Source organism: Rhinolophus sinicus, chromosome 2 (assembly GCF_057876585.1).
Source record: "Rhinolophus sinicus isolate RSI-liver-muscle chromosome 2, RSI-T2T, whole genome shotgun sequence".
NCBI lineage: Eukaryota > Metazoa > Chordata > Mammalia > Chiroptera > Rhinolophidae > Rhinolophus > Rhinolophus sinicus.
The window spans coordinates 179439961-179465338 of NC_142502.1; the positions used below are offsets into that span (position 1 = coordinate 179439961).

Here is a 25378-nt window from a genome sequence, read left to right on the forward strand (position 1 = left end):
ATGAGTCAAACATCTCTGAAACAGAAGAAGAAGGTGAGTGAATTAAACATCTTAGAATCTCACCTAAGAGCCGAGGGAAAGTAGATATCCATCCACCATTTACCTCTGGGCGTTCTCTGAAAGAATCCAATAATTTCAGATGATGACCACATGTAGAGAAAATGGAAGGAGAAGTAAAGGAAATGAAGAGAGCAGAGAAAAAGGAGATGAAAGCATATGTTGTCACTAAATCCAATAAGTCAGCATTTATTGTGCATATGCTTGTATGTTCATGATGAGAGGTGAAAACAGTTGCCATCATTAAAGAACGGACAGCCTAGTAGGAAAGAGAAACACAAAGTGCAGTGCAGTGCTCGGTAAAATTATATACAAAAGACACAGGGTAACACAGAGGAACGTGTAACTCAGGAAAGTTCTCCCAGGTCATGCTGAGCTGGGTTTGAAGAATATTAAGAGGAAGAAGAGGTTACAAGTAAACAGGGTGGTAGATAGGCAAACACGAGTGATTTGGCGTAAGTAGAACGTAGAGATAAGGCGTGAAGTGGAGCCATGCAAGTGGGAAGTAAACAGGATACATCAGGAGGCTCCTGTTTTGTCTAAGAAGGAAGAGTGTCTCCAAAAATGAAGAATAATTAAATTTACGTTTCCTACCTATCACCTAAATAAATGGGATGGATGGATCTAGAAGTTGAGAGGATTTGAGGCCATGAAACCGGATCAAAAGGCTGTATGTAAGAATATAGGCCCATGATGATTGGAGACCTGGACCAAGGCAATGATAACAGAGATGGAAAAGAGGGATTGGATTTCAAATACCTTTGGGAGTTATGACAGGATTTTATGGTGACAATGTGCGTGGAGGCGGGGGGTTAAGATAGAAAAATTGTAGGATTAGTTCTAAGACCACACAGCTATGCCACTCTCCACTGTCACAGACTCAACCATTCAACTAACACTGATCAGGTTTTCCTGGGTATAATGCACAGAGTCCAAGGAGATGACTAGACCGCCCCTGAGCACCTTGGTCTAAGCCAGAGGTTGAGCTCCTTGAACAGATAAATAACACTAACCTAGATCGCATTGTGGCTACCAAATTAGCACGAAATGACACAAATAGTGATCCAATATAATGGTATTTCCTGCGATTGAAAATGAAAACAGATTTTGAATAAGTGTCCATGAAGTGAGTTCTTGTGCTCTCCTAGATAGTGTCTCTATTAGTTTGTTCATAAGAAACCTCTTTTCACTCTAGATGCTGTGAGTAATTACATAATATGAACGTAAGGCATGTCTGTCAATAGAGCCATACAGGGTCTGCACAGAATTAAGTTCCTTGATTTTAAAAATCAGACTAACATCAGTGGGCCTCAAATCCACAGAAAATTGGACTTACGGTTTATTCAGAAAAAAAAAGGGGGGGGGAGAAAATAAGAAGTTTCAATTTTGCACAGTAAAATAAGTTACATAAGTAGCAGTCTTCAGAGTGACAGAGGGGGGAAAATGTATTCTGTGTAAGCAACCTCACATTTAAATACAAGTACCACTGAGCCCTAGAAAATTCTTCCATAGCATTTCCCATGTTATCATTTTTTAAGTGATAAATGCCTCATGCTTCAAATCTATAAACCAACACATTTCTACATTAAAATTTATTTATATAGTTCTCTAATATGTCATTTTTACTCATGCTTATTAGCACGGGGCAAAAAATATGCCTCAACTTTATATAGTTTTTGATACTGGCAAAGAGACAAATGCTAATGTTGATTTATCCTTTTAAATCCAAACCTTAGGTTTCTAATGCCCCTGAGATTAAAATTAATACACTTTCTTTGTTTCCATATTAAGAATGAATCTGGAACAAAATACTCAAGAGACAGTCTAGAAGCAGAGAAAAAAAGGGAGCCTGAGAAATCAGGAGTTCGTCTGAACACTCAGGTGAGCTGACCTCTAGAGTTGGTGAGAGAATTAAACAGCGGAAAGCATAATAGAAGGTATTAGGGGGCAGAGAGTTCTGCAAGAGGACTGAGCTGCCGAGATTTGTATGAAGGGCTAATATCCCTCATGGAGAGGTTAGGGCAAAGCTAGGCGACGCTGGTCCCTGCCTTCCATCCAGTACACGCACCCACGTTCATGTAGATAGATGGAGTAGAAACCCTGCTGTCTCCTCTGCTCAGCCTGTGGGAGGAGACTGGTCTTTGTTCAGATCAGGGAGGGGAGGGGAGTCTGGCCATCGCATTGATCATTTTCTGCACAATCTTTCAGATGACGCATGCAGTCACACCGAATCACTTGCTGAGACGTTGCCCCATGCATGGTCACCCGCCGTGTAGAAACTGCCTTAGTGCAGCTGAGGGAACAGTCCTTCTTGGCCCCTGCTGCATAATACACATTTACATTCACATGGGCCTGTTGTGGGAGCAGGGCCGGCAGAGCGGCATGATCAGGGTGAGCAGAGATCAAACGACTGATTTTGGAGGGGTGTCACAGTCAATCTGGGTGAGGGGAAGGGTGTGGGGAAAGGAAACTTCCACTAGCCTCTCCATGGTCTCCTTCCCTGCGGTTCCTCCTGAAGGGAATGCTAGAGGGTTCTATTCCCACTTACGCAGCTCCTGCTGCAGCCTTGTGTAGCTACCAGCTGCCCTGATTTTTGTAGTCTGCTCAAAAATGGTGCCTATTTCTTTTTAGCATCTGTTAATGGGCTTCTCCTTAAGGGAAGAAGTGGAGGAAAGAGAGAATAAATGGTCAACTCTACTGAGTACCACAGAAGTGGAGGCACAGATGAGAAAATGTGAGCTGGCAGATCTGTTTCTTGGTTTTGAATGCTCTTCCACGTGGGTCCCCACTGTGTGGCTGCTCACAGAAGTTAGGATTGGGCCAGAGCTAGACAAGTACACCAGGGCCAAGGTTAATTAAGGGTGATAGAGGCCAGGGATCTTCTCACTGGGTGCTGCTGTGTTTAGCGTGACGTGGCTATTCTGTAGGCACATGCATGGGAGGACATTCCTGGGTCTCTTCTCTCCTTGAAAGGGATCACAAGAATTGTCATTGCCAAAGACAGATTCTCGTGGGTACATCGTGCGAAGTGAGTGGTCCCGAACTTCACGGAGCCCATCCACCAAAGCCCCATCAGTAGACGAGAACAGAAGCAAGACTGCCAGTCTTAAGGTAAAGATGGCCATGAAAGGATGGAATACATGATTGCACCATCTTCATCATCGTCATCATCATCAAAATACTGATGATGATGATGGTTAACGTTTATTGAAGCTTTGTATATGCCAGGACCTGCTCTACGTACTTTAGATGTTTTAGCTAATTTACCCACCCCCCCACACACACACACAGAAAAAAAAACACACACACACCTGTAAGCCCTATTTTACAGGTAAGAAAACTGAAACACAGAATAACTTGCATAACATTTCACATTAATAACATTAATAGAGCTATATTAAAACCCATGGTCTCCAGGTCTATAAGCTGTACAGTTAATGATTAAACTCTATGGCTTCTCATTCCTTCCTTCATTCAACAACTATGTACCCAAGACTAAGGAGAGGGTGTGAAACGGTCAACAAAGAAGATAACTTAGGAGTGTTACCTTGTGTGGCTAAGCCTGGGTCCCTAACTCAGCCTGGCCATATAAGACAGAAAGCTTAGTTTTGAGATCCAATTTTTGGATTCAGAGAGATGACACAGATCCAGCCACTGGGAAAACATGTATTCCCACCAATTCATCTATCTCTGTGAGGACTAGTTCAATAATCTAACCAAGAACATGCCTTTTGAAACAGGTGAAACCATCATAACAACTGAAATAACGTGAGGATGCTCAATCATTTATTGCACACCTTAGTGAGAGCCCTTCCTCTAGAATGGTTCCTTCCTGGTTAGGAAGATGATTGTCTCCAGTGGAGCTCCACAGACACACAAACCTCCGAAGACAGTGGGAGATACTCGATTCTCCCCCCTGCCAACCTTCCAGCAATCGGCGCGTTAATAGTAGGGGCAATGTGAAGACAGACAGGTGCCCCGAGTGGGTGTGTCGAGTCTTCCGGTGGGAACATCTGGTCTAGCTGCTCATCAAGCCAACTGGAGCTCATAGATGGAGGCAGTGACAAGCAAGGTCCCTTACACAAGCCCTCTGCCTACCCAGAGGTCTCTGACTGGGCAGGCATACATACAGAACTTTGCAAACTATACGTCATCTGCCTAAGGGCAGGGAAGAGGGCCTGTACCCTATCTACTCAAAAAAAAAGTATGAGGTGCCAATGGGGGAGCTAAGGGGAAATGAAAGCAATTGTCTGTGTCCATTTCACACAAATATTTAATATCTGGAGCCTTGAGATGTCTAAACCCCTTTAAGCCCCCACTTAAAGGAGCCGAGATGAGCCAGGATCCATCTCAGGCCTAGGAATGGAACAGAGGGAAGGGGACAGCTCCCTGACTCCAGCTGGGCAGAGATGGGGCCAGGGATCTCTGGCGAGCGTGGAATTCAGACGCCCATTTTCTTGTTCCAGGTCCACAGTAGCTCCGCCACCTCCCGCACTTCATCTGCCTCCCCCAGCCAGCAGGAGTCTCAGCAAGAACTGTCCGCGCAGCCCTCCCCGCCCACCCCATCCGTGCCACTCACACCACCAGCGCCTATAGATTCCTGCCCTCCCACACCCCCGGAGCCCCAGCCCCAGTCCGTGCCCCATAGCAGCAGCAAGATGCATGAGAACACTGACACCTGGCCACATGGCATCGTGCGGGAGATGCGGGACCCCCGGGACCCCCGGGACCCCCGGGAGATGCAGCAGCGAGAATATCCCCGTACACCCCCCACTGAATGGAAGCCCTATGCCCAGCGCAAGGCGCACTACTCCTCTCAGCTGGACCGCGACTGTATGTCCGACCTGCCCCGGCAGCGGGAGGAAGAGGACGACGATGAAGAAGCCTACTGGTCATCCGTGAGGACCCTGTATGAGAAGTCCCCAAGCTGCTCGCGACCCCGGCCGGTGAGCAGGGCCCACCACCCCTGATACCTCGGGCGACCCTTTGCCTCAGAGGCCAAGCCTCTCCCAGCCTCCCTCCTCTCCCTACTGCAGGGAAGTCAGCTCAGCCCCCTGCTTCTCCGCCCTAAACCTGCCTCCTAGCTCCAGCACCCCAGGGCTCCAAGCAACGGCCCGCTGTTTTCTTCTCACCTTGCCCCAGGCTGAGCCCCGTTTCTGAGCCCTTGGGGTCTGTGTGACTGTACCCCATTGGCGCCCCTCTCTGCAGCCCAAACCCAAGCATGCCATCACCATCTCTGTGTCATCCCGAATTCTCTTCAACATGATGGACGGCAAGAAAATCTACGAGGAAGAGGGTCTGGAAAAGTACATGGAGTATCAGCTCACCAACGAGAACGTCATCCTGACTCCAGGACCCGCATTCCGCTTTGTCAAGGTACTCTGCAGAGGTCTTTGGGCTGCCAGGACGCTCGATGGTGAGGTGGAGGATTCGGGCTGACCTTTGGGATCTCCTCCATGTTGTCTCATAATGTCTAGTCCACTTCTGTCATTCTTGCCCTTTTCACATTGACCCTGGGTCAGTTTATGCTTTCACAGAGGCTTCCAGACTGCTGAAGAAGGGGCTGTGTCCCTAGATTTGGGAGGTTGAGCTTCCCTAAGCAGAGACCTCATCATGAGCCGTGTGACAGAAACCTGGTTCCCTCCCTGGGAAGAGCAGTGGCCAGAAGCACTATGAGTTTATACTTCCGGGTACTAGTAGAACTAAAATGCCTGCTTAAAATGAAATGAAAGTCACCTTTGAGGCTCTTGCCCCAGACGTAGCATGTTAAGAAAATCAAGATGCTCTTGGCACTTAAGGGCACGATATTAAGAGAGAAAGTAAGGTTCTCTGAACACATACAGAAATGTATATAGCATTTATAACTGTGATCCCCTTTATGACTCAAAGGAAGATTACCCAATAACATCATCACCAGGCAGAAACAAATGACATCTCCACAAGTTGTGTAGAAAGTACTTATGGGCTATGGTAGGGGCAGGGAAAAAACCATGCACCTATTCTAAAGATCCCTGTTTAAAAATAGACAACATGTTCCCTTTGGCAGCGCATACACTAAAATTGGAACAATACAGACCATTAGCGTGGCTCCTGTGCAAGGTTAACATGCAAATTCATGAAGCATTCTATATTTTTCACAAAAAATCATTATCAGGTGATCAAAAAAGTCCAATTTTACAAAATCCTCCCCCCCAAAAAAAATAGACAAACCACAAAAGGGTTAGCCTGCTCCTTCTTTCTACCAACCCAACAAGAGATATTTCTAGTTAACCAAATGTAACAATTTTCAACAAATATGGCCTATCTATTCGATGATGATTGACTGAAGTCCTGTGTATGAGGCAGAAAATACAGAAATGTATGGCAGAAGCCGGCCTTAAGGAGCCGTATCTTCAGAGCTTGAATGGGATGCTGATGAGCTCACTTCTCTGCAGATTCTCAATGCCTACCTTGCCTGGCCCTCTTTACATACACTCGTGTTTGCAACCGGCAGGCTCTGCAGCATGTCAATGCTAGACTCCGAGATCTGTATCCTGAAGAACAGGACTTATTTGATATTGTACTGATGACTAATAACCATGCCCAAGTGGGAGTGCGGCTTATAAACAGCGTCAATCACTATGGTAAGTAAAATAAATACCATGTGCAAGTACAGTCGTTGCTCCGGAGGAGAGAAGCCATGTTATTTTGCTAACTGCGGCCTAACGAAGGCAGTGTCTTTGATACTGACACCCCCTTCTGCGCGCGGAATGTTTATTTGCCCATGTCAGAACAAGAGAGGCCATGTTCATTTTTAACTTCAGCACAGAGTTGGGCCCAAAGCTCTGGCCTTAACTTGTCAAGTGTGAATTTCAAAGTCTTAATCCCAGGTCCTGTAATATATTTCTGTTTTATGTTTTTCACTTCTGAACTTGACTTCAAGGAGCCGTCAACCCAGAGACTTTCTCTGTGTGATCAAACTTCTTGCTCACCACAGATACATGTTAAAGGTTTAAAGGTTTTCACCTTTCCTTTCCACTCTTAAAATCTGATTCTCCCTGGCTGCTTTCCCCACACATCAAATCCGTACTCACGCCAGCAAAGTTGCATGCAAAAATTGGATGGACTCTAGTCTCTTTATAGCATTCCCATCAGTATGCTGGAGACATGCAAAGAAAGTCACCATTTTTCCTGTTAGGGAATTACCTGACTACTTATTTGGGGACTTTTAGCCTATTTTCTAAGGGACATGTCTTGTGTTTTGTGGGTATGTCAAGCCAAAATAAGGTTTAAATTTGGCATATTTATAAATCATAAAGATATATTACAAGTTATGAGTTTTATATTATGTTTCTAACTATAAGGCTGATGTCTTACTGAGACATACTTTAAAGAATGCTCGTCTTTCCAAAATGCAGCCTTCAAAGTGTTATGACACGAAAAGAGAGAACATACATAAAAGGTTTAGCACAAACGACTGGTATAGTGATTATTCAACAAACTGCAGCTATTATTTTTATAAAACGTACTCTTATTTGATTTAGTAAGTGATTTAGGTCTATCTACCCCTCACCACACTGAGCCCATTGAGGGTAGTAGTATAAAAAAATCACAGTTATTTACCTATTAATTCTGCTAATAACTGATGTAGCGCAATCTTCTCATGCAGCCTATTCATGGGATGACAACCTTTTACTTGGAAGAGTTAGTTACTTCCATTCTCTGGGCACAGAAGGCAATTTGTATATCGCTGGTATTGTCTGTGTTCTGCGCAATGTTGGCCTAAGTGAAAAAGTGAGAGTAATTTATTAATACCACAGCAAACACGTCCACCTCAACGGCTGGTGGGCCCCATCTACTCTCGTGGTCCACACAGATGATAAACAACGGACTAGACTCAAAATTCTGCTTTATAGCATGTGCAGCTACCCAGTTTATCACATATCGAAAAACACTGTGAATGGGTACATAATATTTTATATGTATAACGTTACACTTCATTTAACTACGAAGTGTTAACATTGGTGAACAATGTTTTGCTTTTATAAATAGTCCTTCACTGAGGCTGAGATCTTTCTACATAAATCTCTATCAGTTTCAGAGTTTCAGATTATTCCCTTAGAATAAACTCCTAAGGAAAAAAAAAATAAAATAAAGGAATCCTAGATAAAAAGGTATAAACCTATTAAAAGCTCTTGGTACGTATAGTCAAGTTATTTTCTAGACAGTTTGTACCAATTTATACTTTCATCCACAGTGTATTTGGGTACCTATTTTACAAACCTCTCACCAACATCTAGTGTTTTTGTTTTCATTGTTGCTGATTTGAAAGGCATTTGATGGTATATTAGTGTTTAGTCTGCTAATAATTCCATTTAAAATTTCAAGTCAGGAGAGACACTTTCAGAAATTTTGTGGTTATTTTTAAAAAAGAGTTTATTCCTAGCACTACCTGTTATTTCTTTTGTATTTTTACTGAAGAACTGCAGACATGGTACTTAAAATAGAGTCACGCTAATTGGTCCTTTCATCGAGTGAGGAGGCTATAGTTGAAGGGCAAGACTCAGTATGAACCAGTGGGCTTAGACAAGTCTTATGTCTCAGTTTCCCATTCTGTAATGAGGTAATGATGGCTGTCATACACTTGGGAGACTAAATCAGCATGACCTACTATGTGGATGGACTTTCTAAACTATCACACACCAAACACATCCACTATTACCTAAAATAGCTGAGATGTTTGTCAATAATGGCACTAAGAAGGCAATTCCAAAAGCTCAGTAGGAACTCAGTTATTCCTAAGGTAACTCATTTGCATTTCCGGTAAGGACTTTGTCTTCAGTCTCTGGCATAACAAAGTCTTTCTTGCCCGATAATAATAGGCTTACTAATTGACCGCTTCTGTATGACTGGTGGAAAAAGCCCCGTTGGCTATTTGAAGACCTATCTTACCAACTTGTATCTTTCTGCGGATTCTGAAACAGTCCACGAAGCAATTCAAGAAGGTATTAGCTTGGTTTTATCCCTCTAGCTAATAAAGAGGTTTGCACTAGCAGTTACTTACAATGGGCTTCCCACGTGACCATGTCGCTTATGCCCTTGCTGGATTTTCTGTAAGGTGTTTCCGCCTTAGCAGCATTCAAGTTTGACCTTCCCAGCTTTGACCTTTCTAGAAGTGGACATCCACCCATTACACATTTCCATTCCTTATAAAAGTGGAGCCAGTGCATAGACAACTGTTTTGAAATGTGTGGTTGTGAAGAGGGGTTGAGCCATCAGGGAATAGCTAGAGAGAAAATGCAAGGTCTGGGAGGACTTTTTATTATTTTTTTAATGGTAGAAACTAAAACTCATGGCCCTGAGATGAGTATTAATCAATCCCCAGGGATCGCTTCTGCAACAATGTTTGATGGAGGCAAAGACATGGCTTACTGTGACACACAGCTCCGTGTGGCTTTTGATGGGGATGCCACCATCTTCTCAGAAGACTGCGAACATCCTACCAAAGACCACGGTATGGACAAATTCTTTCAACAGGAAACACATGAGAATAAATGCACGGCTCAGGTAGGTTCCAGGAGCTCGAATGAATTTTGATCTACTTATTTTACAACATATAGATATAAATAATTGTTCATTGTGATGGCTTTCCAATTATTTTAGGCAGGCCACTCCTCACTTCTGATTCTTTGCAGTTTTCTGCCTTTCTTTCTTTCCTGAACTCACTTTGAAGCATCTGCTGCTGACTTTATTTTTTAATGTTAACCTTCTTTTATCTAGCCTTTGGAAATGTTTCTATGATCTCATGATAATGAGTTCACCTCCTCCAAATTTTGAGTAACAGAGGTATAATGACTTACCAACAAGCCATTTCTACATAATAGGTTCTTAAAATAGTAAGGCCATTTCCAACAGGTCAGTAAACATCTGTTGAACCTCTCTGTCCATAACCTCAAACTCCTAAAGGCATCGCTTAATTGAGAAAATCTGTAAAATTGAGAACTTCAATTCAATCAAATAATGAGCCTCAAACAAGTGTAAACTATGAAAACCTAATCAAACTGAAACTGAGTAAGTTCTTTGTTTTTTTTTTAATCAATCCATGAACTAAAGTGTTAGAGTCATGGTCAGAAATGAACAAAACCTACAGCTTCTGAACCAAAGGAAATTTGAAATATCAAAATATTCTACAAACCGAATCCTCACTGATCAATTTAAATCTACGAATTTTACCAAGGAATTGGCCTTTTTTTCTCAGCTCTTCTTGAGCTTAAGATAGACTTAAATATTGTTGTTTTTGTTACATTTATAAAAGTATTACGAGACTGAAAGCTGAAAAGTTTTACTAGCTCACCTCACATTACAGCAAGTGATACTTAAACTGTGTGTGTGTGTGTGTGTGTGTGTGTGTGTGTGTGTGTTAGTCAGAGTTGTTGAGGTATAATTTACATGTACATACAGCAAAATTCATAATTTTTAGTGAATGGGTCTAAGAGTTTTGGCAAACGCTTACAGTTGTGAAAACACAACCAAACGCCAAATACTTAATATTCAAAATTCCCTCAGGCCTCTTTGAAGTTATCCTTAACCTCCTATCTCCAGGATCTGTCAACTGCAAATCTGATTTCTATCCCTATAGTTTTGCCTTTTCCAGATGCCATATAAATGGAACCACATAGGATGCAATCTTTCAAATCTGACTTTTTAATTTAGCGTAATGCATTTCAGATTCCTTACTATCATTCCACGGATCAGTAGTTGGTTCCTTTTTACTGCTGAGTAGTATTCTGTTCTGTGGATCTGTTGGAGGATAGTTAGGTCATTTTCAGTTTGGGGCATTTATAAATGAAACCATTTTAAGCATTTACATGCAGGCTTCTATGTAAACATAAAATCTCATTTTTCATGGGTAAATATCTAGGAGTAGGATTACGAGGTCACATAAATATATGTTAAACTTTGTAGGATACTGCAAAATAATTTTCCAAACTAACCATACCAATTTGCATTCCCAACAGCACTGTCTTGAGAGATTTAGTTGCTCTGCATCCGCACCAGTGTTTGGTACTGTGTCAGTTGATTTTTGGTTGCTTGTTTTAACCTGGTCTTGTGGTTATATAATGCTATCTCATTGTAGTTTCAATTTGCATGTCCCTATCTCGTATCAGGTGCTTATTTGCCATCATATGTATTCTTTGACAAAAATATCTGTTCAAATCTCATGCTCATTTGTATTGGCTTGTTTAGTTTTTTTCTTTATTACTGAGGTTTGAGAGTGTATATGTTCTGTATACAAGTTCTTTATCAGTTATGTGTTTTGCAAATATTTTCTCAGTCTGTGCTTCCCTTTTCATTCTCTTAACATCTTTCAGTGTCTTTCATGAACAGAAACTTATAAATTTGATGAAGCTCAATTTACCAATTTGTTCTTTTATGAATTATGTTTTCAATGTCATACCTAAGAAATCTTTGCCTAGTGCAATGTCACAAAAATTTCCTCGTCTGTTTTTGTATAGAAGTTTTATAATTTTAGGGGTTTTTTGAGGGCAATTGACCTATTGTGAGTTAATTTTCTATTTGTGCAAAATACTTGGTTAAGGTTCATTTTTGCCTCTCATAGGCATCCTACTTATCCCAACACAATTTGTGGAAAGGACTGGCTTTCTGTCCCTTTAACATAGGTATCTATTGTTTACCAATATCACTCTGTCGCAATTATTTATCATAGTTTTGATAAATTGATAATTTATCAATTACCATAGTTTTATACTAATTCTTGAGATCGGGTGGTGCAAGTCCTCCAAATTTGTTATTCTTCGATTATCCTTTGAATATTCCGACTCCTTTGCATTTTCACGTAGATTTAAGAATTGGCTTGTCCATTTCTGGGGAAAAATAAATCCAGCTGTGATTTTGTTGAATTTATACCTTAGTCTTGGAAGAATAGGTATTTTAATAATATCAAGTCTTGCAGCCCACTGGCATGGTGTATCTCTCCATTTATTTAGGTCATCTTTGATTTCTTTCATCAGTTTTTTATAGGTTTCCTACAGCTATCACCCATATTTTGTTAGATTTATAACTAAGTATTTCATAACTTTTGGTGCTATGGTAAATAATACTTTTAAATTTTTAATTGCCAATTTGATTATTGAAAATACAAAGAAACACAATTGGTTTGGTATATTAACCTTGCATCCTGCAACTTTCTTAAAGTCACTTGTTAGTCATAGTAAAACTTTTGTAGATTTGAGATTTCCTTTGAACACAATGTTGACTGGGAATAAAAACACCTTTATTTCTGTTTTCATTCTGTATGTCTTTCATTTATCTTTCTTTCTTGTCTTATGGCCCTTGCTAGGCATTTACAATCTACAACTTTAAGTCATCCCAATCTACTTCCAAACAACATTATGTCACATCATATCTAGCGTAAGAACCTTACAATAGTGCCGTTGTAATACATTTTACTTTCATCTATACTATCAACTCACAATACCTCGCTCCTATTTTTCATTTGGGTAATCAATTATCTTTAAGACAAAAATGTGTCTTTTGTACTCATCTTCATTTTCAACATTTCCAGGGATCTTCATTTCTTTGTGTAGATCCAGGTTGCTCCCAGGTAGCATATTCCTTTTGCCAGAAGATCATCTTTGAACATTCCATGTAGAACTCACATGCTGTAACCAAAAACTTTTAGTTTTTCTTTTTCTGAAAAACTCTTTATTCTCCTTCATTTTTGAAAAATATTTTATTTTGACTTAATACGACTTTCTGCATTGATCATTTTTTTTTTTTTTTTTTCCCAGCACTTTAAAGATACCCATCCCTTGTCTTCTCACTTGCATAGATTCTGACAACAAATGGTTTTGAGATTCTTATCTATGGTCCTGTATATGTAACGTGTCTAATTTTCTCTGGATGTCTTCACGATTTTCTATATTTGTCTGTGTTTCAGAAGTTTGAATATGGTGTGGGGTGTATGTGTGTGTGTGCAATTCCCTCTCTCATATTTATGGATCTAAGTCATCACTGAGTCTTCATCTGTTAATTACTTTCTCTTGAAAGATTTTTGTTTGTTTTGTTTTATTGTATTCTCATACATCTTTGATTAATTTCCAATCATAGTGTGTATATACTACAGGTTTTGGTAAATAGTATATATTTCGGTAAATACAAAAAAAAAAAAAAAATTGGTAAAACTTTTTGCCTGGTTATAGGCATGCCTCCTCTTCTGCTAGGAATTAGTGTGATGGCTTGAATCAAACAAATCAGGAGTTTGACTAGCTATGCATTTTGTTGTTGCTGCTGTTACCTTCATTTCTCCACAGGCTTCAAATTCCTCTGATAGGGTGGTGAAGGGTTTGTCACAATATTCCTGGTCCACTTTCAGCTTTAGGTATTGTCTTCCCTTTGTGCATGTGCCTCAGAGATGGTCTCCATGTTGTTACTCCACTCCAGTGGTTGCTTGTTTGTCTGTTCCAGCTAGCTCAGTGGTATGGGGGCGGGGGATGGGGGATTCTCTGCTGTCCTAGTTCAGCCTAAATCTAGGCCAGAACCTATATCTCCCTAGGTCTTAGGGATGAAGTTTTATCATTGATCTTGCCTTCCCCATAGTGATCGCAGATATCTAATGGTCTGGGTCCATAAGAGTCTCCTGTCTTTCCCAGGAGTGGAGAGTTCTCCTTTCCCCTCACCCCATAGTAGTGTATCTTTACCTGTGCTCTGGGGGTAACAGTGTTTGCATTTTGTTCCTTAGGAGATATGGGACAATGTGGAGTTTTAGTCTTTTCTCACAGTGGCAGTTGGTCCTCTCTTCCAAGCCTGCACCACCAAGGACTGCATTCTTTCATCTCTCACCCTGCCTGCGGTCTTTCTCATAAGCAACTAGCCAAGTCCATGGAAAAAAGCCCATAAGGAAGTATTTCTTGTGTTTGTGGCTTCCAGGACTTCCATGCTCTCTCATTAGCCTACACTGCCTTTATTAATTGTTTTTAAATTGCCTGAATTTTTCATACTTGCTTGTATGGCGTCTGGTATGCCTTCCTTCAAGTGCTCTACCAAAGACATGCCAGTTCTGGAATTCCATCTGCTCTTGAAGATACCTTAGATGTTTCCTTAGATTTTTTTTTCCCCTTAGATTTCACATTAGTCGGTTGCTCTATTACCTCAGCTCTCTAATAGAGTCTAGAAAAGTTACGATTTTTCAGATTATCTGGCTTTTCCTTGTTGTTAGGAGTAACAGTCTTTCCAGCTTTCTACATCCTACGTAGATACCAAATGTTTTAAATCACACAGCTCTTCAAAAAGGTATTTTTGAATAACTCTCCTTCATAGTTCTGTATTGTCATTGATAAATTATATGCTTACACTACTGTACAAATATATAAATTATAAAACATACCCAAAAATAGAAGAGAGACTGATACCTGATTTTAATATGGTGACATAAACTGACTTTTGGGAGGTACTCAAAAACTGTGTCCCTCCATGTTTCAAAGCCAAACTGTGAGCAAAGTGGCTCCTACCAATGGTCCCTACACCTCTTTGCTCCTGTTGTTCTGCCAAAAAAAGTTATATTTTTTTCACCTATGTACGTGCCTTTCACCTTTAGGAAGTGAATTTTTATTTGTTGTTTTCTGATATATGCAGCCTCGGAGAAAGCAAAATAAATAATCACATCCATAGTCATGCTTACAGAAAAGTTTGTTTCCACGACAGCAGAAAAGAGACCTTTTGAATTGTGAAAACAAGTCAGTGTTCAAACACTATGCCTCACCTTCCCAGAAACCCCCCAATGGTTCCTACGAAAAGCAATCTACTTCGGTGATGAATAATAAGAAGGGGACCAGCACAGAACATATGCAAAGATACTATGAGAAAAAGGCAGACAAAGAAGAGCAAGATCAAGTAACAGATAAAAAACTCTCACTACAAATAGCTGCCAAAGTACAGGTGAAAGTTGTGACTAGGCATTTGCCATGAATTTTAAAAACGTTAAAAGCAGGGTCATAAAATGGAAATGCAAGAATCAGGGAAGAGATGATAAGATGTTAAATGGTAGAACTCTGGAAATTAGTACAATTGAAAAGTAAGATTTTAGATAGAAAAATGACAGAAATAGATCACAGGTAAAGAAAATCCAACATATGCATAATTGGAGTCCTTAAAGAAAAACACTGAAATTATGTTCTGGGGAGAGGAGAAGAGGGTTGTGTGTGGTCAACATAAAGATGCATATGTGTATAAAAACATAAATCAAGAAAAAATCCTGAGTTACCAGAAGATTTTTATACATACATTAAACAATTAAAAGATGAAAGGCCACATTACGTAATAGGGAAATAGAACAGAATGATTATGATACATGACCTAGTAAAATTATTTGACTTCAAAGGCGAAGAAATAATTCTTTGGGCAACCTGCACATCCAAGTTGCAGGGGGGAAATCAGTCTTCTCCACAGAAGCACTAAATAGTATTGTAAAAGACAGTGGATCACTACATATCATATATAGAGAAAATATAAGTCACAAATTCTATATCCAACCAAAAGTTCATTCAAGTTAAAAGGAAATAGGTCAATAGTTGAGAACATACTATATTCCAGGAATTATTATTTCCACAAGACTTTCTTGACAAAACTAGTACAGTTGGACACATTTGGCCAATATGTAGATGACTAGAAATGCAGAGACACAACTGGGCCTGAAATATATATATTTAACCATAGAACCAAAACTAAAACAATTGTAGGGATTATGAAGCAGAAATATTATGTGCCCTAACAATGTAGAAATTATGTAACTAATGAAAACTGGAAAAATGTGAAGGGAAAAGGTCTAAGGAAGACTAAGTATGCTGATATGTTCATTTACAATAGCTAATCAAAGGATAAAATGTAAAGCTGATAAGTAGAAATATGAGAATCTTTCCTAATATAAACGTGAACACTAAAAAAGATGAAACAAGTATAACTGGATGGCTAAAGAAGAAATAGAGAGTAAGAGAGAGGTAAAGAAGTTCCCTAATTTCATCATTTCTCATTGTAAAAAATAACAGATCCTAGATTTTAAAAAACAAAGTACTAATGGTACTATAAAAAGTTATGGTTATAAAGGTAATCAATAGAAGGAAATGATACAAACCTTCCTAAATGTTAGAAGAAACATACATATACACACATAAAGAAAAAAAGACACTTGGTTAACAATCCTTTAAAAGCTTTAAACGTGAAAAATACTATAAAAATCATAAGACAGAACCATTACCATGTATATTTGTAATACCAATAAATATAAATGTCCTAAAACTCTTATTTTAAAAATTAAGACTTTCAGATTGGATCACATAGCAAAATCCAATTCTATGCTCTATCCCAGAGTTACAGCAAAAACTAAGTGTTCAGGAAGGCTGAAGATAAAAGTAAGTGTGACGAAATACCAAGTATTTGTAAATATAAGACAAGGCTAAATCCAAGCCAACAGGACATTAAACAAGATAAAGGAATACATCTCCTAACATTAAAATGTGCAATTCACAAAAAGCAAATTAAAAGAATAGTGCTTTTGGTAATTAACTGAATTTGATTTAGAGTATCCCACTTTGCCATCAGTGGTTTATGTCTCTTGCCTTGGTTTAACTTTTTAATAGAGACTTCTTTCAATCGTAAAATATCTGTATTTAGACAATAAATTATATGATCACCCTACGTTTATTCCAGGAATGCAAGGATGGTTCCATATAAGGAAATATACTTACATAAATGCAATGGGTTTCAGCATTGTGCCATAGGTTTTATAATACTGCATGCAGTATTGTATTTGTTTATAAGCTCTTATAAGCCTCTGCTTTTTTAGCATTCATTTCCTTTGACCCACTGAATCACAGCTGTGACATATATTCCTTTTACAGGGTGCCTTGAAAGGCTTTCTGGAAGAATTAGGCAGACTGCAAAAGAAGTTCTATGCCAAAGACGAACGGTTATGTTGCCCCATCAGGACCTACCTGGTTACAGCCAGGAGTGCAGCCAGTTCAGGTGCCCGAGTGCTGAAAACCCTTCGCCGCTGGGGTCTAGAGATAGACGAAGCTCTTTTCCTTGCTGGAGCCCCCAAAGGGCCCATCTTAGTGAAAATACGGCCCCACATCTTCTTTGATGACCGCATGTTCCACAGTGAAAGCACACAGAAATTTGGCACTGTCACAGCTCATGTACCTTATGGCGTTAATCAAAAAATGAACAATTAGTGATGGGGAGGAGGAATAAAGCAGTGAGCGTGGTATTACAGAAGCCACTTCTTGTGGCTCTCTAGGGTAATTAGATAGGTATTTCAGAAGATTAGACTCAGGACTTAGTTCATTGGAAAGATTTTCTCTTAATTTTTTTGAAAACATTTTGAAACCTCAATTTACCTTCAAGCTACTCTGAGCTGTCAATGCTGTCAAATACGACTGCACCTACCTTTGTACGTAAGTCATACTGATGACTTTGCAGAATATGTTTAGAACTTAAATGCCTGAATGTTTTAAGGGCTATGTCAGAAGCCTATTTAGTCTGACAAAGTTTTGCTCTTTTTTGGATGTTGGTAGAATAAATTGTTACCCATCATCATTATGGAACAGTGGTCTTCAAAGATGGAAAGAGTATGGTTAAGTACACTCTTGAAAATTAGAGCTTTTTAGTCTGTTGCTTCTATGATCAGCCTTTAAATCAATGCAGAATGAAAATGTGACTCCACCTGCATATATCCATCAATTTTGATAGTAGTCATTCAGAAATAAATCAGCTGGTTATTCATACAGGGCATTTGCCACCTAAGATGAGCTCCAGACAGAACACCCTAGGAAGGGTATTTTGAAGCTTATTTGATGGGTTCATTGCGTCTGGACCACAGGGCTTCATATTTGAAGTCTCTGGTTTTAGGCCTGGCAAGTAGGCCCAATGTTTGCATGGCAATAAGCCTTGGCCACTGCTTCAAAATGTGGCATGCAGTATCCTGGCCTTTCATTGTTTTCATTCTGTTGTGATTTTTCTTTTCTTTTCAAAAAACATTGATTGTTTCTTAACCATAATCGACATGTTAAGGCACAGTCAGCTGGTTGTTTTCATGTTACCTCATTTTCTCATCAAACCAAACATTTGTGACATCATATTGTTACCCTCCTTTTTAATCAATAAAGAACCTAAGATGCAAAAAAGATTAACTACCGTGTCCAAGAATAGCAGCTAATAAATAGTAGGACTAAGGTTCAAATTCAGGTCTTATTTACTTCAAAAGCCATGTCTATTTCTTGTCCTGTGTTATACAGCCTTTCAAATTGAGTTATTCCTATTGCTTCCACGGATATAGGACCCACCCTGAACAGATTAGTCATTCCATTAAGTTCTATGCTTAAGCTACACAGCAGTAACATAGCAGGTCTGAGGGTCCCTCTCCTCTCTTCTCCCTGCACTCGGTTGGTCCTCCATCTCTACCCCACCTACATATGCATATTCTACCCTGGCTCTAGTGAAAGAAGGCCCCTGCTGAAATACAACTTTTGATCTGCTTCCCAATTTGATGTAAGCCAATCCAAACTGTATCAGTCATGACATTCATTGAGTACCTAGTGTGTTTTATGCACTCCCTGATGTGAAGACCACAAGAGAGTCTCAGGCATAATCCCATCCTTTAGGAAATGCAAAACCGTAATGATCCCCTAGGGGAAGTCAAACGTGCAAACTCAAATAGCCAACACCAGAGGGCTGTTAGTCCTCAGTGCCAAGTGAGGGTCATACGTGAGGGTGAAGCAGGTATCTGTATGGGCTGGCAGTGGTCAGGAAATGAAAGGAACTGAGCCAGGCTGTGAAGGACAGAAAACGAATAAAACTGGAGAGAAGAAACAGACGTGTCCTGGGCTCAGTGAGTTTGAAAGGCAACTTCAAATTATAGAAGTGTGGAATAAAGGCCCACCTTACAGGGAGTATATTTCAAAAGATACGCATTTTGTGTCTCTTCTCTTGTTCTGAAGATTCTAGAATGGTGCTGGGGCAGTGAAATTTTCTGCACCAGGCAATAAACACCCTATTTCCCTGTGAGTCTCACAAGGCACTGGGCCTGGCACATATCAGATGGGTGAGTCGATGAGTGACCACTTAAGAGTGGTTGGGCAATAACCCCTGACATTTCTGAAGTATTTTTCAGTGTATAAAGCACTTTCCCATCCATTTGTACATTTAATATTCTCGTGGAGGGGGTGGGGAAGTACTTATGAAGTGGCCTGCTCAGAAGCCTTTATGTTTACAGTAAATGCGAGCTTCTCCTATTGTATCTGTGCCAGTGTCAAATAACACCGTTTGAGCATTCCTTTTTCTGTAAGGATCAATACCATAACGGTCTCCCATTCTCAAACTGCAGTCCTCAGACCAGCAGCATCAGAAACCTGGGTACTTGTTAGAACTTCTAATTCTCAGATCCCATCTTGGACCCATTAAATTTGAAACTCTGGTACCAGAGCCCCGAAACCTTTTTTTTTTTTTTTTAACTTTGTTTCTACAAGCCCTTCAGGTAATTCTGATGTGATGCTAAAGTTTGATAACCACTGGTCCATTCCATCTCAACTAATTCATGTTGCTAAGTTCTTGGCCTAATCTATGGGGGCGGGGGGAGGGGAGAACAAGCGCGTCCTCAGACTTCGGCAGCTTCAAATTACATAAGTGTGGAATAAATTGTCCCTGTGGGCAGGGACAATTCTCCAGAGGGTGAAAATAAAAGTGAACTGAGGGTTAACAAGTCCCAGAAGTCCTTAACGGAAAACACGAAGCCAGCCCTGAAGTGTGGGATCTGTAAACCAGCCTATAAAGAGATTTGTAAATTCAAAGTATTCATTAGGCATTCACACGGAGAAAGCCACCACCACTCTGGGATTTCCATGGGCAGGAACCCCGGCAGCCAGAAAACCGGGGATTGTGCTCACCCTCCAATGTCAGGCTGGAAACCGCCTCCAAAGAGTCACCAAGACCTACACGGTGGTCATCTCATAACCAAGCAGATGCCTTCGGCAGGAAAACTACAAGTCCCAGCATGCCCCACGCCGCGCCGTCACGGGACGACAGGCTGTGCCCCAGAGTTCTTCGCGTGCAGGTGGCAGCTTTCGGCCGCGGCGCGCGGCGACTCCGGAAGTCCCGTGCAGGGACCGGTGGGGCCTGAGCCCCGGCTGCTATGGCAGTGGCTACAGTGGCGGCAATACTGGCCGCACTGGGTGGGACCCTGTGGCTGGCGGCTCGGCGGTTCATGGGGCCCAGCGTCCAGCGGCTGCACGGAGGCGGGGACGCCGGCCGCATGCACGGAAAGACAGTACTGATCACCGGGGCCAACAGCGGCCTGGGCCGCGCCACGGCCGCCGAGCTGCTGCGCCTGGGGGCGCGGGTGATCATGGGCTGCCGGGACCGCGCGCGCGCCGAGGAGGCGGCGGGTCAGCTCCGCCGCGACCTCCGCCAGGCAGGTGGCTCGGAGCCAGGCCCTGACGCCAGCGCGCCGGGCGAGCTCGTCGTCAAGGAGTTGGACCTCGCCTCGCTGCGCTCGGTGCGCGCCTTCTGTCAGGAGATGCTCCAGGTGTGGGCTCCGTGAGCCAGCTGGAGATCGGGGGACGAGCGCGGGGCCTCGGAGGGCTGGGTGAAGCGGGGCCTCGCAGCCCAGGGCTGAGCCAGGAGGCGTCCGCCCGGACTCGAGGGGGTGTGACCTTGGAATGACTGAGACCAAGAGTAGAAACAATTACATAATTGTGAAGCGGCATGGGAGTTGCAGACTGGAAAAATTGGTAGGGCAGTCTTCTGTCTCACGAAGATGTTGAGCAAAAAACAGGCCCTAGAGGAAAATCAGCCAGTGTCAGAACATTTCTGTTAGTTACGTGAGGACGAGGGCCCAGGAGATCAGCCAGGTCTCCGGATTGCTTTCCCTGTGTTCCAAGTGAATGGGCACCAAGCCTGAGAGCAAGTAGGGGAAGCTGCTAGGCAAGGACCTTGGAACACTCCTTTCCCCCACCCGCCTTCCGGGGTAGGAAGTTGAGCTTTCTGCCACCAGCAGTCTCGTTAGTACCATTCTTAACCACGCTCTAGCCAGATCCAAATAGACTGGAGCTTGGCATCCCAGTGGTCGTGTGCTCTAAACAGAGACAGAAATAAATATATAATTCTTACCATCTTAAATAAATATATAATACCATTATACAATTTCCTATATGCCAGGAACTATTCCAAGCATTTCAGATAGTTTGGAAAAAAAATAATGAAATTCAAGAGCCCTTGGCTATTACAGTCATCGAATCCTCACAGTAACCCTGTGAGATAAGCATTGTTATCCCCATTTTAAAACATAAGGGAACTAAGGCATCAGTAGGTTAATTCCTTTGCCCAGTACGTCTCCAGAGCCCTTGCTTTTAACTCCTGTTTATCACTTCGCTGCCTGCCAGTGAGATGGAAGATTTCTATGTTAAGATTATAAATATTCCACTGAAGTGGATGTCCTCTGTTGAAATTGAGATAGAAGGGTTTCCTACAGAGGTGACTTGCAAGAGAGCATTCAGAAAAGTGAGATTTAAAGTCAGCCGGCATAGGAAAGGTGCTTGTATGAAATGGTAGAATCTCGAGTCTGGAGAAAGTTTGGAGATTCCACAACGTACCAATTTGTCCATAATGTCCTTAGGCCAATAGAAATATCTACCAGTTCATTTATGTTAAGTAATTATGTTCAAACAACCTAATAGGTATTGATGTCGTAACAACTTAGTAGCTGTTTGAAAAAAATAATAACATAATGAAAGAAAAGATATTTATTTCATTCTTCAGTAACCATAATTACTAACGGGAAATGTGTACCTGTTCACTGCATTAGCTGCTCAGACTTGAATCAGACTGGACATCGCCACCCTCATTTCTTGTTCTGCATTGATTTTTAACCTTGTACTTTCATCTCATTGCAGCAACTGCTAAAAACAGCTTTGCAAAGATGTGACATCATCAAAAAGAATACAGCACAATATAATGCTGCAGTTATGAACCCCCTGGAAATAGTGGTTTTTGAGATGTTGAGCAGAGTATCACTTTGTTTCCCTTGAACATTTAATACTCCATAGCACCCTGGGAGTTTCTTGTAACTCGAGGGTACTTTGATGCACAGGTTGGGAGCTGTTGCAGATCTAGAGAGGTTTTTATTTTGTTTTGGGGGGGGTGTTTTGTTTTTATGGCCACTTCATTTTCAGGTAAAACATTAAAATTAAGAAATAACACTGATGTGTAAGATGTTAGAAGCACTGAAAATGGGTATTCCTATTCGTCATTAAAATGTAAGTGTGGCTGGATATACTTCTCATTCCTGATACCTACCTGTGGTATTTTACGACTTTGGCCACTTGGGACAGAACCAATTAAAAATTAAGGAGATAAGTAAGTTGTCCTTGCTCCTAAATATTAAGCTCCTTCTGGCTCTGAAGTTCAGTGACTATAACCAGAATTTTTTTTTTAATTGAAATGTAAATTTCCCACAGGTTGGTATTCGTGGTATTTGTGTCATTTATCTCCTAGAATTTAAAAAATAGTAAATGATAAAGTCTTAAAATAACACAAGCCCAGCAAAGAATGATGGCTCAGAAATGATTAATACAGGAAACTCTTCCAAAGGATTAGTGAAAAAGAACACTCCTTTCTTTCCCCCACGGGTGAACTTTTGCCTTCTTTTTGAAGCTGACTATTCGAAAAGCTAAAGGTGCTTAGACAGACAGAATGAGAAATAGTTAATCCTCTGACGGGTAGGCTTTGATAACAGTTGTGAAATTTAACACATTTTTCTTTTCACTTACACTTGGCAGAAGGGCCAGTGAAATTTGAAATTTGACCTCAAATTAATTTAATCGTGGGTCATCACTCTGTCTTTACACCTGGAACATGTTGTACATTTATTTTCTCTGCCCATCAAAAGAGACAAAGAGGAGCCAGGAAAGACTAGGGAAAATCAACTTATATGGTTGAAGGAATGAAAAGATTTCCCTTTGAAACAGCCTAAATTTTAGGCCTTTAATCTGGAAAGCTGCTGCAGGATCTGGTCATAGAGCAGAATTTTGACTCTGTAGATCTCTTAAGTTGGGGGGCCCCTCAAAGCATGAAAGAACTAGGTTTCATGTAGTGAAAAAAAAACTGAATTCTAGAGTCATAATAGAGGTTAAAGGTGTGTGTTGGCCCTACCCCTTTAATCTCCTTTGCTGTTATTGTGAGCGTTCGTATTTATGATTCATTATGTTGTTTCTGATATTTTAATATTACCAGCATAATTTTTTAAAAATATTTATTTGATTTACTCATGATTTTCTTTCTTAATTTGCATCCCTGACCCACTCAACTGCTTGTCCCAGTTTTAAGGAAAACGACTTGAAGTTGCTCCATCTCCATGGTACCATTTACCCTTAGAAAACTAAAAAATAAAGCAATCCTAAATTGCCCTGGTGTTGACACTTGTAGCTCTGGGAATATACAGTGCTGACCTGTCTTCCACTCTCTACCTCATAGGGACTCTCTGGTTTGAAAAGGCCAATTAGAAAAGCAAGCTGGCTTATTATTTAAGAGCCCGGACATTGGCGTCAGAAGATGTCATCTTCAGATTTTTGTTGGCCACTTAGGAGCCCTGTGATACTAGACAAGTCACCTAACTTCAGTGTTCCTGTTTCCGTACAGAGTTGTTGAGCGTAGATGAGAATGTGTGAAAGGTACAAGGCCAGGCCCCTATTAAGCATGCAAGCATTTTTTGTTTTTGTTTTATTTCTCAATTGTTTAAAACTGATAGAGGCATTTTAATAGTTTGCCAGACTTTAAAATTTTTTTTATTTTAGGTATATTTAAGGCCCATGTTCATAATTCTGCCGTTCTCTTTTTGACGTTTAAAGGAAGAGCCTAGACTGGATGTCTTGATCAATAATGCAGGGATCTTCCAGTGCCCATACATGAAGACAGAAGATGGCTTTGAGATGCAGTTTGGAGTGAACCATCTGGGGCACTTCCTACTCACCAATCTTCTCCTTGGTCTCCTCAAAAGTTCAGCTCCCAGCAGGATTGTGGTAGTGTCTTCCAAACTTTATAAATACGGAGACATCAACTTTGAAGACTTGAACAGTGAACAAAGCTATAATAAAAGCTTTTGTTACAGTCGGAGCAAACTGGCTAACATTCTTTTTACCAGAGAACTAGCCCGCCGCTTAGAAGGCACAAATGTTACTGTCAATGTTTTACATCCTGGAATTGTGCGGACTAATCTTGGGAGACACGTACACATTCCACTGTTGGTCAAACCACTTTTCAATTTGATGTCATGGGCTTTCTTCAAAACCCCAGTGGAAGGTGCCCAGACTTCGATTTATTTAGCCTCTTCATCCGAGGTTGAAGGTGTGTCAGGAAAGTACTTTGGGGACTGTAAAGAGGAAGAACTACTGCCTAAAGCCATGGATGAGTCTGTTGCAAGGAAACTCTGGGATATCAGTGAAGTAATGGTTGGCATTTTAAAATAGGCACAAGGAGTGTAAGAGAGCTATTTATAAAACCGAACATCAGTTATATCTGTTCAGAAATGGTGTGGCTTGAGCACTTGCTACTTGAAAACATAATTTTGGTTTTACATAGTACTGCTAGGTGGTACATAAGTTCAATGAAGTTACAAAAAAGTTATATGTTGGAAAACTAAATTTCAGAAAAGATGTTATGATCAATAAGCATAATGGACAATACAATTATAGTATGTTTTTAAAATTATAATTGATAAAGCATGGATTACAAATGTTAACTCACTTAAAATAGACCCTTGAGAAGTTTTTAAAATATCTTTGAACTTCATGGCCAAAGTGTTAAATATTTTTATTACAATGCTGGTGTGGAAATAATATGGCTGGTGTGTGTACACAGTTCTTAATTGGAATAAATTTACTGATGCAAATTCTTAATTGTCTGTTTCTTTAGAAATTTCACTGAAATGAGCCCTTTATCATCTCATTAGCCTCTACTGATCTTGGTATGCCAAGTGTCTTTCCTTCCCACATATCTTGCTTGCTGCTTTAAGAATGAGTATTTCTAAAACCCAAATCTTTGTCAGGTTGTCATGTCCCTGCTTAAAAACCTGTGGTGGTTTCCAATGATCCATAACAGTGAATTTCCAGTATTTTTTTTTTTTTTTTAAGCTGCAGAATTCTTTTCTTTAAAATAAGTCACTCAAATGTAGAAGCTGGATTGGTAAAAGAGGTCATAGAAATGCTACAGGGATGCAGTCCCCCCCAAGCTATTCCTGAAGGGGCTTGGTAGAACATATTTATAAATCCTGTCTACT

General features: G+C 40.8%; 1 protein-coding gene and 1 non-coding gene across 8 annotated transcripts; both read left to right on the forward strand.

Annotated features, from left to right (window-relative positions):
* On the forward strand, positions 1 to 24991 carry LOC109459495 (retinol dehydrogenase 14). 7 transcript variants are annotated; one of them, XM_019754036.3, is made up of 10 exons: positions 1 to 33; positions 1849 to 1938; positions 2266 to 2499; positions 3031 to 3168; positions 4524 to 5003; positions 5266 to 5433; positions 6551 to 6680; positions 8919 to 9041; positions 9422 to 9603; positions 16953 to 17285. In XM_019754036.3, exons 1-10 carry the CDS (start codon positions 1 to 3, stop codon positions 17283 to 17285), a joined length of 1911 nt encoding a protein of 636 aa, XP_019609595.2. The 7 variants fall into 7 exon arrangements, with proteins under 7 accessions (XP_019609595.2, XP_019609678.2, XP_019609762.2 ...); XM_019754119.3 differs by having other exon boundaries at positions 2266 to 2448; positions 3031 to 3180; positions 4530 to 5003; XM_019754203.3 differs by having other exon boundaries at positions 2266 to 2448.
* On the forward strand, positions 6090 to 6192 carry LOC141571951 (U6 spliceosomal RNA). Its single transcript, XR_012496988.1, has one exon. It is a non-coding gene; the product is annotated as a U6 spliceosomal RNA (small nuclear RNA).
* Positions 24992 to 25378: the final 387 nt, after the last annotated feature.

Bases quoted from the DNA above. Each gene is read 5' to 3' on its own strand.
- LOC109459495 (XM_088796282.1), top strand. From the start codon at position 1: ATGAGTCAAACATCTCTGAAACAGAAGAAGAAG. The intron at 1,939-3,030 runs GTGAGCTGACCT...TCTCCTTGAAAG, and splicing joins GAGTTCGTCTGAACACTCAG to GGATCACAAGAATTGTCATT. The intron at 9,042-9,421 runs GTATTAGCTTGG...ATCAATCCCCAG, and splicing joins CCACGAAGCAATTCAAGAAG to GGATCGCTTCTGCAACAATG.